The sequence below is a fragment of the Lissotriton vulgaris genome, chromosome 3_1 (assembly GCF_964263255.1).
Source record: "Lissotriton vulgaris chromosome 3_1, aLisVul1.2, whole genome shotgun sequence".
NCBI lineage: Eukaryota > Metazoa > Chordata > Amphibia > Caudata > Salamandridae > Lissotriton > Lissotriton vulgaris.
This window is the reverse complement of record NC_141689.1, coordinates 414049644-414062844: the sequence shown is the minus strand read 5'-3', so window position 1 is coordinate 414062844 and position 13201 is coordinate 414049644. Positions and strand designations below refer to the sequence as shown.

The 13201-nt window shown below is 42.6% G+C and overlaps 1 protein-coding gene across 4 annotated transcripts in view; it reads left to right on the top strand.

Moving 5' to 3' along the window:
• The window catches only part of ARL15 (ARF like GTPase 15), a 1767906-nt gene that overhangs the window by 981063 nt on the left and 773642 nt on the right, over window positions 1–13201 (top strand). For all 4 annotated transcript variants that reach the window (XM_086960627.1, XM_086960629.1, XM_086960626.1 and 1 more), the window contains one exon: window positions 3015–3223. In XM_086960627.1, coding sequence (XP_086816753.1) covers window positions 3015–3223 — 209 coding nt within the window. The remainder of the gene's footprint in view (window positions 1–3014; window positions 3224–13201) is intronic.

The following is a 13201-nucleotide window of genomic DNA, read 5'->3' as shown; positions in this document are numbered from 1 at the left end:
TCCCCACCAGGTGATATTGGTTGCTCATATACCCTTATGGAGAGAGCAGCCAAGCTATTGCATCTTCCAATCATGATAAAAACAATCAGATTGTCTCCTATATGATTTTAATGAACAATCTAGGAAAACTGTTAGAGCGATCCCTATCGTAGAATATATCTGGGCGGAAGGTATTAAAATTATGAAAACTCCTGCCACAGTGTAATCTGCCCTGCCAAGAATTGATGAAAAGTATAAAGCTCCTCAAGATTCGCCAACATATCTGGTTGGACATCCGAAACCAGACTCTACTACAGAGGCTGTCCAGCGCCGATCAAATAACCCTTCCATGCCAATTTCAGCGCCACCTGACAAGGAAGGCAGACACCTTAATAACACTGTTAAGCTGTTCTCAACTATGGCGGGCACGACTGAACGTGCGGCGAATTCGCTGGCAATCTTGGGCAGATATGACTACTGCCAGATTTGGTCAGATATCGCCACATATCTTGATTTCCTGATGGAAGACAAGAAAGCTGAAGCAAAGAAGGTTCTCCAGAAGGGAAAAAGATCTGCGTTGTTAATCATAAATTGTGCTATGTACATAGCTTCAGTAGGATTCCGACAGTTCACTGGATCAGCGGTCCTCAGACGCCAAGGTTCATTAAAGGCCCATTTCATTCTGAGGTACAAGATAAGATTTTAGCTATGCCATTTGATGGTGACGCTTTGTTTGGCCGGCCCGTCTACGAGGCTTTACAAGCAATGAAGGATGACACTGACATCGCTAGACCTTTGGGCTCCTTGCAGTTCCATAAAACACCTTTTAGAGGGGCCCGTGGAACATTCACCTATACATATTGAGGAGGATACCAGAGGTATCAGTCATACGAGCCTTTTCAGCAGCCTTTTCTGTCTATCTACCAGCAGCACCAACCATATTGGACAGCGGCAGCTTACTCCAACCAACCACCAAGGAGGTAGCAGACAGCACCAGATAGAGACATTGGCAGAAAGCAGTAACAATATTATAGTGCTGAGTACGCCCCCTACAGCACACTATCCTGTGGGGCCAAGAATTTTAAAATATTCTCATCAGTGGCGGAAGATCACAACGGACAAATGGGTCCTGGACCTCATCACGTATTAGCATAGTTTGGAACTCACCCAAATCGGCATACCACTCCACTTAAAAGAGCGCCTCAGTCTCATCTTTTCCGGAAGTAAGTGCTAGCTATGCAAGCAAGAGTGCCATAGAAAAAGTCCCAAACTCTCGAAAAAGAATGGCCTTCTCTTCTCGTTTTTTCCTGGTCATGAAGAAATCAGGAAAATGGCACCCCATTCTGGACCTCTGGATACTGAACAAGTACCTGAAAAAGCAATCTTTTAATATGATCACCCTTCAAGAAATCCTGCACCTCCTCAGGCACAGAGATTTAATTAATGCCTAGATTTGCGGATGCCTATTTCCAAATCCCTATAAATCCAAGCAGCACACATTTCTCAGATTCACAGTAGCTGGCACTCACTACCAATTCAAAGTACTGCCATATGAGTTCAGTTCCCCCGATTTTTACGAAGTGTATCGCCCCAGTGGCTGCCTCCGTAAGATAAACAGGCATCCAGGTTCTCCCATATCTCTCTTTTTGTTTTATTAAAATTTTATTGAGGAAAAAAACAGAAAAATTGAGAGCACAATCAGCAATACATTAACACCAAAGCATAAAATGTGTCACAGTACAGTCGGAAAAGCATAGTAATCATATCCATTGAGGACTCGGTGGTAGGTCCCCCCTGAAAATCAAAGCACAATCAACACTACATAATACAATGACATAGAAAAGCATAATATACAAAGGAATGACAGGCAGGTTATTTCAGTTGGGGCCTTGGCGTAGGGGTCTCGACCTATCCATTGCCACGTCTGTGGTAGGGGAGCTACAAATCTCGCCCCTATATGCATTCCATTTTCCCCACTTTTTATCCCATTTTTTGGGGCACCCTCTGAGTTTGTAAACGGTTTTTTCAGCAGCCATTGCCCTATCCATCTCCGCCGTCCATTCCACCACTAACGGACGGTCCGGAGCACCCCACTTCATGGCTATCGAACGTTATATAAGGAGACAACTCAGGGCCAGCCATTGGAGTTCTATCTCCGTCAAATCTGTCGGCCCCCATATATTGAGGAGACCCCCCCTCTAGGGTTCTCCCATATCTTGATAACGGGCTCATAAAAGTTCCATCTGCTTGTCAAGGGTCGATTGGATACAAAAACCTGTCTGCAGACGTTCTAATCTTTGGGCCTAACAGTAAATTACCCTTAGTATCTCCTTCAATCCTCAACGAAGAAACACTTCCTAGACGTGATCCTGGATACATTGCAAGATAAGGCATTTGTGTCTCAAGAAAGGCTAGAGAAACTCATGACCATAAAACACAAGTAGTGTTAGGACACAGAAACGTGTCCATGCTCCAGGGGAAGGACAAACTCACAACGGGAAACTAAGGCTCACTAAGCAAGCAACTTATAGTGACATTGATGCCAATTAATGGGAAACAATGGGCTGCTTCTAAGCCCAATGTAAGCTAACAAAAATGTCTGGCAACAGGCAGTGCATGCATTGTCTTAAGATCTAAAAAATGCAAAGTTAACCAAGAAGTATACTAAATAGTTTTTATGTTATATTAATTACACGAGGATTGCACAAGTAATTACAACCAAACAAACGGAAGGGGCAGTTCTGTGTTATCAATTCTTTGTCTCCATTCGTTTTCGTCTTTCTCTCCATAAAGGAATTATCATTTCCGTTTCTCAGTCATATGCCTGTATATAAAATGTAATGGTTAGATTAAACATAATACTACAAATATGAATTGTAAGTAGATAATGTTAAATTCTTTCCGTGCTATATTTTGACAGCTAAATGTATTAAGTTATTATTTCTTGTGATTAAAAGGGATCTTTTCATTTTCTGACAAAACTAAAAATATGATAATGGTGGTGTTAACTGCTCCTCGTGTGTTTTTTTTTGAAGGAGCTCAAAATATCCGAAAATACTGGAGCCGATACTATCAGGGATCCCAAGGGGTGATATTCGTGCTCGACAGTGCATCTTCTGAAGACGATCTAGAAACTTCCAGAAACGAGTTGCATTCCGCCCTTCAGCATCCGCAGTTATGCACCTTGCCATTTTTAATCTTAGGAAACCACCAGGACAAGCCAGCTGCTCGCTCAATTCAAGAGGTATTTCGATGTTATTCTCCATGCAGGCCAGTCTGCTTTATTAGGCTTTAACCTTAATTATGCTGCTCAGAAATAACCATGTTAATTTCAGTCTAAATTGTATATTCTCCACAAATCAAGTGCATCAAGGCTTACTTGAAGAAATGTCACATACTACAATGGCCTTTTACCATTTTAGCACCCTACTTCACTTAATTATCATTTGGTAGTACATATATCAAAATCAGTACTAGTTTGTGTATATGTATATATGATCAACCTTTGTGGATTTTAAGTGAGGCACGACTCAGTGGCCCTCCCAATGCAGTCTCGTCTATCTATGCAAAGTTGCAGGTCTTCCAATGAGCAAAGCTTGATAACTCTTCCAATAAAATATATATATATATATATATGTATGTACTCAATCCTGTGTTCACACTCCTTCGAAAAACAGGCACCAACTCCGTGGGATTCCAAATCAAGGGTCTTTATTTACAAGAAAAACGATCAGACGCGTTTCGGCAGACAGGTCTGCCTTGCTCACTACATCATATATGTGTATGTATATATATATATATATATGTATGTGTATATATATACTAGCAGCCCGACCTTGTCCGGGAGCAACAGGCTTCCCTGACCCCCGCCCGCCCCAACATTGTCCAGCAGCCCGGGCCCCGGCCCGTCCCCCGCCTGCCCCGACCCCCCCTGCCCCGACCCCTGCCTGCCCCGACCCCTGCCTGCCCCGACCCCTGCCTGCCCCGACCCCTGCCTGCCCCGACCCCTGCCTGCCCCGACATGGGTCCCCTTACCTCAGCCGCCGCTCCTCCCGCCTGTCCGCTGCTGATATACTGCTTTAAATATGTCTGTTCTTCATTGCAGAGGTGTACAGCTGACCAATCCGTTCTACAGAGTGTACATTGGCTGGGAAAGCTTACATCATAGCTAATCTTTTTGGCCTAGAGGTGTGTTAATGATTGCTGTTTCACCATAAAAACACGGGATCATTCTCTTTTCTCCTGCAGCCCGGGCCCCCGCCCAGCCCGTCCCCCGCCTTCCCCGACATGGGTCCCCTTACCTCAGCTGCCGCTCCTCCCGCCTGTCCGCTGCTCGCACCGCCTCTGGCCTGTCCGCTACTCCTCACGTCACCGCTCCTCCCCCGCACCATGTCCGCCGCTCCCTTACCTCAGCCACCGCTCCTCCAGCCTGTCCGCTGCTCGCACCGTCGCTGGCCTGCCCGCTGCTCCTCACGTCACCGCTCCTCCCCCGCGCCATGTCCGCCGCTCCTCGTTGCGCTCCTGGACGCCGCTCCTCCCCGCGCTCCTGACTTGAGCACGCACGTCTCGGCCGGCGCTACTTCGGAGGGACTACGTTTTTTTTTTACTGTAAATTTTTTAAATAACTTTTTTTTTAAAATTTATATAGCCTATAGCTATCTACACACCCTGACGATTCCAATGGTGTATCGGGTGTGTGGATTGGCGCTGTGGTTCCCGAGTTTACCCGCCTCAAAGTTCTTCCTTTATTATAGTAGTATAGATATATGCAAAAAAGAAGCAGAGAACTCTGGGTAGTTTCAACACTTTCAACACCAGCGACACTCTAGATCTGCTCACCTCAATTGCCTGTTTTTCTATCAAAGTTTTTAAGCAAAGGATTAGCACAGTGCCATCCACGCCGAGATAGAAAAGGGCAAAGTCTTTTGCCATTTCTACAGCAAAGTATTTAAGCATAGGACTAGCACAGTGCTGTCCTTGCTGAGCTGTAAAATGACAAAAGCCATTTATCACTCCAGGCACAATATTACAGCTTTGAATTGGTAAAATACCAAATCAAGCCAACCTGAAATGAGTAAAAGCAACCCTGACCCAGTGTTTCGCTCTAATTAGAGCTCTTCGGAGAGGTATAACTTTGTCCAGACACAAGGGAGCACCCAGTATAAGTCAAAACAAAACCCTTTCAGGCATAGAGTGACACATAAATTATGCAAAAAAGAAGGAGAGAACTCTGTGTAGTTCTGCAGTTTAGGTGGAAAGCAGCTCCTGTTAGAGCACTCTCGACACCAGCGACACTCTAGATCTGCTCACCTCAAATGTGTGTTTTTCTATCAACTATTATATATATATATATATATATATATATATATATATATCCTCCTCCAATCCTGCTTTCACTAAAAAACAGGTCTGACACATGCTCTGGATACCAGCAAGTTTCTTTATTCCGCCATTGCACACATAATTCACACTTCGTGTGTCCACAAGAATCAGCCTCCGGCAGACGCGTTTCGGCGTGTGCCTCATCAGTGCCGGGTGCTCGCTGAAATTTGCCAAGATGGAAATGCTCCGAAGCTGCTGTTTTTAAGCTGCTAACCGAGTCTTCTCATTGGCGGGCAATCACTCTCACTGAAAGCGGACAGGGAATGTTCCTCAGATCGTTGTTGCCGCTATTCCCACCAAGAGACCTCGGGTGAAGTGCATCGAGTCCCGCAATATGGAACAAACAGGCAGTAAGAATGAGGTACAGTGACCTAACTTCGCACATAATAATGCTTGCAGTGTCGGCTCCTTTTGGCATTGCGGGAAAACGCTGGCGGCTTCCATCATTGCTGGAAAGTCCATTAAACAGACATACTGTCTGCTCCCTCTCCCCAATACCTTTGAGACACTCCGGGTTGGGGGGTGCGCCGCATTGTGCCTTCCACCTTAAACAAAAAGCTACTGGGTTCGGGCTCCCAACAGCACTGCTTGCCACAAGCTACTAAACAACAACGGAGATTGCAGGTGCTGCCAATCACTAACTTTCTTATTTTGATTTGAACATCTGACCATGAAACAAATGTTGCAATTGACCAATTTGTGTCCTTTTCAATTGGGTTCTTTTATTTAGAGAAATATTTATTTTATATTTAGATCTCACCCATTTAGAAATTTCAAACGAAAAATGTTTAAGACCTTATGTACAACAACAAAGGATTTCCTATTCAAACAAGAAAACAATTTTTTATCAAGAAATAGAAATTTTTGAACTTTTTTGGACAACATATACTACATACATTCAATCATACCACTCACAAACCACGCTATTTACATATATACACACACGACAAAGAACATATAAATTGTATCTACAATGCAATAACTTTGATTTACAAAGAAGCCTTGAAAGCAATCATATTTTTCAAAAACGTTTCAAAAATGAGTATCAGTTTTTTTTGGTTTTTTAAGGCTTGAAAAAGTCTACGCGTTTCGAACTCATATAGATGGATGAGTTCTCGTCAGGACCAAGGTCTGTGGAGAGAGAAGAGGAAACGTATTGGTATACTATTTGTTGTGACCACACTGACTACCCCTACTACTAGCTAAAGTCTCTTACCTCTCAGTCACTTGAGGACCAGAAGTATGGATAAAGTTGCCTTGACACCAAAACATATGTTTGGTGCCATCTCCACACCAGGCTTTATAGAAAGCCAACGGCTGGCAATGCCGTATTGCATGCGGCCAGCCACCACCCTAGAAGTCTGGTAAGAAATGTACCTTATGGTGAATACCTTAGACTCAAAAGGAACTGCTCAGAAACTGAGGATTTTAGAAAAGCTCAGGAAGAAGCTAGTGAGAGGTTCCAAGCGAGGGGATACTCCCGGAACATCCTAGAACAAGCTAATGCCAAAGCAGAAACTATTGACAGGAGGGATCTTCTGTTGGTTAAGGAGTCAAGGAAAGACAATGATCAGGTTAGAATGATAACGACTTTTAACAGCAAATCTGGAGAATTGGTCCAGTCTTTTAATAAAAACTGGCACATATTACATACTGACAACATCTTGAAAAAGTCACTACCAGATAGACCTATGGTGACATATAGGAGATGCCAGTCTCTGTCGGACCATCTTGTCCACAGCCATTACTCCCCTGAGAAAGCTAATCAGACTTCCAACAAAATAGTTGGCTTCTTTCCATGTCTACGTTGCAAGGCCTGCAAATTCAGTAAGAAGGTCAAGGAGTATCCTTGCAGATCAGGTGAGGACAGACCCAACAGAAAGATTATGAAGCATCTGAATTGCAATTCGGAGTATACATCCTACTGTTTGGTCTGCCCCTGTAACAAACGATACATAGGCAGTACCATAAAACCAGCAAAAATGAGAATCTTGGAACACATGAGGGCTATCGTGAACAATGATAAAACGTATCCGATAGCCCGCCATTTTGCAGAACAACATCATAGCAACAGAGATTTACTCATTTACTATTGTATAGACCAGGTTCCTAAATCAGAACGAGGGGGGAATAGAGAAAAAGCCCTCCGTATATTGGAATCGAGGTATATCCTGGACCTCAAAACGATGACACCATGGGGCCTTAACAATGATGCCGAAATGTGGGTACACCTATGATAAATTCCTGATCTGTTAATCCATCCAATCTGTCAAAACATCAAGACATGACTCCTCGGCCCAATGTAAATAGAAACTGAGTACAGCCTTGTAAATACGCATTCCCTCCCTTTACGCCGTGTTGAATAGTTATGAAATAACAACAGTGATACCAGGAAATTATGTTTGCTAGGTGTGGCAAATCATAAGCCCATACAGGGCTTAATTACAACCAACTAGCCATGCTTAAAATTTGCTCTAACATGTGTACATATATAGTATAGATTTGTATATAGCGGGCATTGGGTTGAATAATTTACCACCTGTATATATTGGATTTGCACACAGGAATGGCTTGTATATATTCGGGGATACACCCCTGCATAACACCTTATACGCCTGTAAATTTGTAAATAGCATTGCTCGGTATCACCAATGTAAAAACTGTGAATATGTGCTAGTCAAGATAATTTTTTGGTCAAATGTCAAACTTTGTTTTATATTTTTGCACTGAGCACTTTATTTGTCGCTATTATTTAACAGCAGTAGAAACCTTGTATAAACACACTACAAGATGGCCGCCACAAAATTGATTTTGTACCATCTTCTATGTCTACAAACCTGAAAGGGCGGACTGTTTAAAATGGCGAATTTGTTTGTTCACTGACGACACTGACGAAGCCTTGAGCGAAATGCGTCTGTCGGGGGTGCTGGGGGGTTTGGAAATAAAATAAACAACAAGATCACGACATCGGAGTGCTGTCCGTTTCTTTCCTGACACCACTGTTTGGGAGCGTGTGACGATAGATATATATATATATATATATATATATATATATATATATATATATATATATATATATATATCTATATATATACTAATATAATAAAGAGAGAGCCCAAACCTTTGAGGCGGGTAATCTCAGGAACCACAGCACCAATCACAACCCCCAATACAGCGTTGGAAAGGGCAGTTGCAGCAGAAGGACATAGGCTATGCAGACGCCCACCATATACATTTAAAAGGTAAAAGATCCGTGCCAGCAAAGTAGTCCCTTGTGGGCATGTCTGTGTTGTGCTATGGGCGTGTGCTGGGGCGTGACAAATGCTGGGGGCGTGTGGTACGTTCCGCCAACAGGGAAGCTATGTTCATGGAAAAAGAATCGGAAAAACTTAACCAGTTGGTTTGTGTAACACGCCACTCCGAGATGAATCATAAGATCAGACAGGCTGTGAATTCTAGTTGGCACATCCTAAACCTGGAAAGCGAAAAAACACATCTAAGACGACCTATCTTTGCCTTCAAGAAAAACCAGAATTTGAAAAACCACCTGGTGAAGGGGAGAATACAAGAACCCCCAATGAACAAACAGACCACCATGACAGGAATGGATCCAATATATGGCAACCATAAGTGTAGAACATGCCATATCTGCCCCCAAGCCATTATAGGTGATACTGTCATCACCAACACGCGTACGATCTCAGTTAGCAGGAATACCACGCTAACTAATTGTCGCACCAGCAATATCATCTACCTTATACTGTGCCCATGCAATCTCCCATATGTTGGAGAAACTGGAAGGGAATGCCGGGTACGAGTAGGAGAGCACAAGTCAAATATAAGAAATAGAAAAATGACAGCCCCTATTGTGGCCCACTGGCTAGAGAAAAATCACAAAGACACAGAAATTCGCTGGTTCATCTTGGAAAAAATAAAGGCCAACCTTGGAACTGATCCAACATGCCTCCGAAAAAAACGGGAAGTTTTTTGGATCTTTTTCCTTGACTCTGTAGAAAAAGGACTGAATGAGGAATGCCCCTGGCATCAGGCCTTTCTGTAACAACAGTTTGGGACCTTTATGCCTAAAAATGATGAATCTACGTATCAAATCTCGGTTAAGCTAATACATGGTCTATTCCTCCCTAATAGTGATATGAATAATGGCAAAATTAGGACTAATAGCCATGGGGAAAATACTCTACCCTATCAGAAGGGGAAAATACTCTTCCCTACCTAAAGGATAGACCCCAGAACCATCGAGTAGAGCTGGGTGTAGTATACATCAATTGGGAGTGAACCTTAATGGCTGCCAATCTATTTATATATTACTAACGACAGTGATCTTAAATAATCACGAATCTATCTGAATAACTAGATGCGTGGAAAAACATGCACCGAGGTCCGAAATAAGGAATGCTCCCACCCGCTTCCGCTCTCGGTAAATGGGAAAAAACTATTATCATCTTTATCCATTTAAGAATCGACATCACCATTTGGTCCACCACCGACGTCCTGAAGATAGATCGAACTATTTTTGTATATATAAATAGATGATGTAAACTGTCTATTCACGAAAATATACATTATCATACTATATCTATATTATGAAACTCAGGCTTTTTATTATAAAAATAATCGTATCCCGATAAGGAAATTGAATCGTGATGATCGGTTTTAGCAAGATGGCCACCACAGCCCCTCAAATGATAGGTTAAACAGCATTTCCATCTACTGTTTGGTATACCCAAGATGGCGACTGAATACAGGGGGAATAGAATAGTCCGTCTATCCTTTTTTACGTAATTAGGAACAGCTGATTTAGCACCGTGAGCGCGAAAATGACGATCCTTGATAAGGACGCCGGAAATCGCTGGGAGTCTAATCTCCCTCCATCGGCCGACGGACCGGGTCGGCGGAACCCCACATGAAGGAAAACTGCCCGCGAGACTAAGGTAAGCTTCCAAGACCGAGCGCGCCATTATTATGAAACCTGTTGACCGAGATCAGATTCTTAGCATTCTATATGTCCCCGCTTTCCAGGTACCGCTGCAGCCAATAGATCACTGAGGCAGCTTTATCCTTCTGGGACTACTTCGTATACCTCCATTAGGAAAACGACATAATACAGCACCACCGGAACCCCCTGTTAAGAACAAAAAGACTTCTGTTTATGAAAGGTAAAACAACGTTAGGAAATAGATATGTAACGTGGAAATGTAGGAGTTGGGCTCTGTAGCCTTACTAAAGTGCCATCCTTATTTGTAGGAACGCCAGAGGCAAATGTGCCTTTCTGTGCCGGTTTATTATCAAAAAGGAGAACTCGAGCCTTACGAGCCTTACGAGCCAAAAAATCCCCGGTATGTATTGGTAGCCACTATAGCTCGGAAAACATTGGGACGCAGGTTTAATGAACCTATTTAAAAATGTTGTCTCCCCAAAGGAAGAAAAATTAACTACTGTCCTGGCAAAGATATGTTACTGATGTAGCCTCGCTTTCTTTGACAGGCTTCATTGCTGTCTATTATCATTCAGACCCCGTATGACTGCCTGAAAAGGAAAGGGGTACTAAAACAACACGCTGGGGTACCGACCGAATGTGGTAGGTATCTCTTAAATTATATAGCACTAGGGCTGTCCGACTACAACAAGCTTTTTTAAAGTATTCTAACTTGGTAAATACGACCTCCGTAAGTAAGAGAGCAGCAGGGATGGACATCTGAAAGATCGCCTTGTTGCCCTATGGCTATGAGCATTGATTAAGGATAGAGGCTAACTAAAAAATCTGACCGGTGTAAAATTAACCCTGGAATATGTATAGAAGAGGTAATCTTATCATTCCCCTGACAGAATCTGAACAGCCTGAAGCCTGGCTTTCCATACTACCAGCGGCATCGGCGACCATCTACTTGCTAAGAAGTCGTCTGACGCTTGAAACTTTTGAGTAAAAAACTAAAACCAGGTAAAATAAAGAAGTGAAAACCCTATAAATAATTAAAATGAATGCCTGAGGCCCGATATTCTTGAATTATAAAACCTAATTCAGATGAAACAAAGAAGTGAAGAACTTAGAAATAATTAAACAACTGTGGGCATGGTCAGACTATACCACCTTGTCCTAGCTGGGAGGTATACTAACATATAATGACTAGTTTAACTGTCTACTGACCTTGGACTTGGTCCTTGGTCCATACTACATAATCATGCGTGTACAAAAGAGAGGAGTGCTGAGAGAGACTATGAAGTGTCTTGAAATGTATAGACTTACGTATGAGTAAGGAATCTATGTGGTATTGAATGTGCTCTTTGGTCCATACAGTCAAGGCTATCATGATGCCTTTTTAGATTCCACCTTTTGGGGAATCTTTCCTAGGGAGTGTCTCTAGAAGGTTTGACACTGCATGACAATATACGGTCAGGTATAGGAGCTTTTCTCCAATGTTTATCAAATGTACATAAAAATAGGCTAAAGTCTCTTTAAATGTCTGAAATTAACTATAATCCTTTTTAGGAAGATGAATGTTGAATGACAACCTTGAAATGCAATATGAAAAATATGTGTACATATATGAAAGTAAAATGCATGTTTTACTTATTATTTTGCAGAATTTTATCATTGTGCCCGCCCCAGTATACTGCCCCTTGCCCTGACGAAGGTGCTGCCTTATTGGCTTGTCACCGAAACGCGCGTCGGCGTATGTCTCCAGGAATACGGTTATTGTCCACACTACACCAGGACCCGTAGTTAAAACCATCTATCTGGATTAACATCTTGACATATTCAGCACAGGAACCATCGTTGTGCTGTACTCGCAAGGAGTAGAAAAACTGATTGATAGAATGAATGATGTATGGTACTCGTTTAGCTAGAGTGAGGAAGGAATGAGTGTGAATGATATGGTGTTTGTGAAGTATTGGCCGTTACTGGGTAGGACAAATTTCCCCTATGTCTTTGTCTCTATATATTTGTTTGTTTTATTTATGGTATATATGCACTATTGACATACTAAAAGAAGAAGAAACTTTTTATATCTGTGTGATCAGAAAACAAAAAATAAAAAATATATATTTTTCAATATGAATTGTTTAGCCTATTTGATTTGACCATGTAATTGTGATGTTCAGTGTCAATCCCTAGGTTAATCACCCCTTTATGTATACCTTCTGGACCCTCTAATTAGGGCCTGTATATCTGGAGGCAGGGTTCTCTCCTTTTCTTTTCATCGTTCCGCCCTTCATGTCATGTCTCATATCATGTGCTAATCCCACCCTGCTCCCTTTAAATACCCCTGCACCCCATAATCATAACCCACCCTTACTCCTTAAAATACCCCAACACCCTTAAACACTAACCCATCTTAACCCTTTAAATATACCCCTGTACTCCAAAACCCAAACCTAGCCCTGAACCCTATAAATACCTCTGTACCTCCAAACCCAAACCTCCCCCTGAACCCTAAAAATACCCCTGTACCCCAAAACCCAAACTTTGGCCTGAACCCTAAAATACCACTGTACCCCAACACCCAAACCTACCCATGAATCCTAAAATACCCCTTTACCCCAAAACCCAAACCTAGCCCTGAACCCTAAAAATACCCCTGTACCCCAAAACCCAAACTTAGCCCTGAACCCTTAAAATACCCCTGTACCTCAAAACCCAAACCTACCCCTGAACCCTAAAAATACCCCTGTACCCCAAAACCCAAACTTAGCCCTGAACCCTAGAAATACCCCTGTACCCCAAAACCCATACCTATCCATAAACCTACTCCTGTACCCCATAACCCAAAACTATATCTGAACCCTTAAAATACCCAAACACCCCAAAACATATACCTCA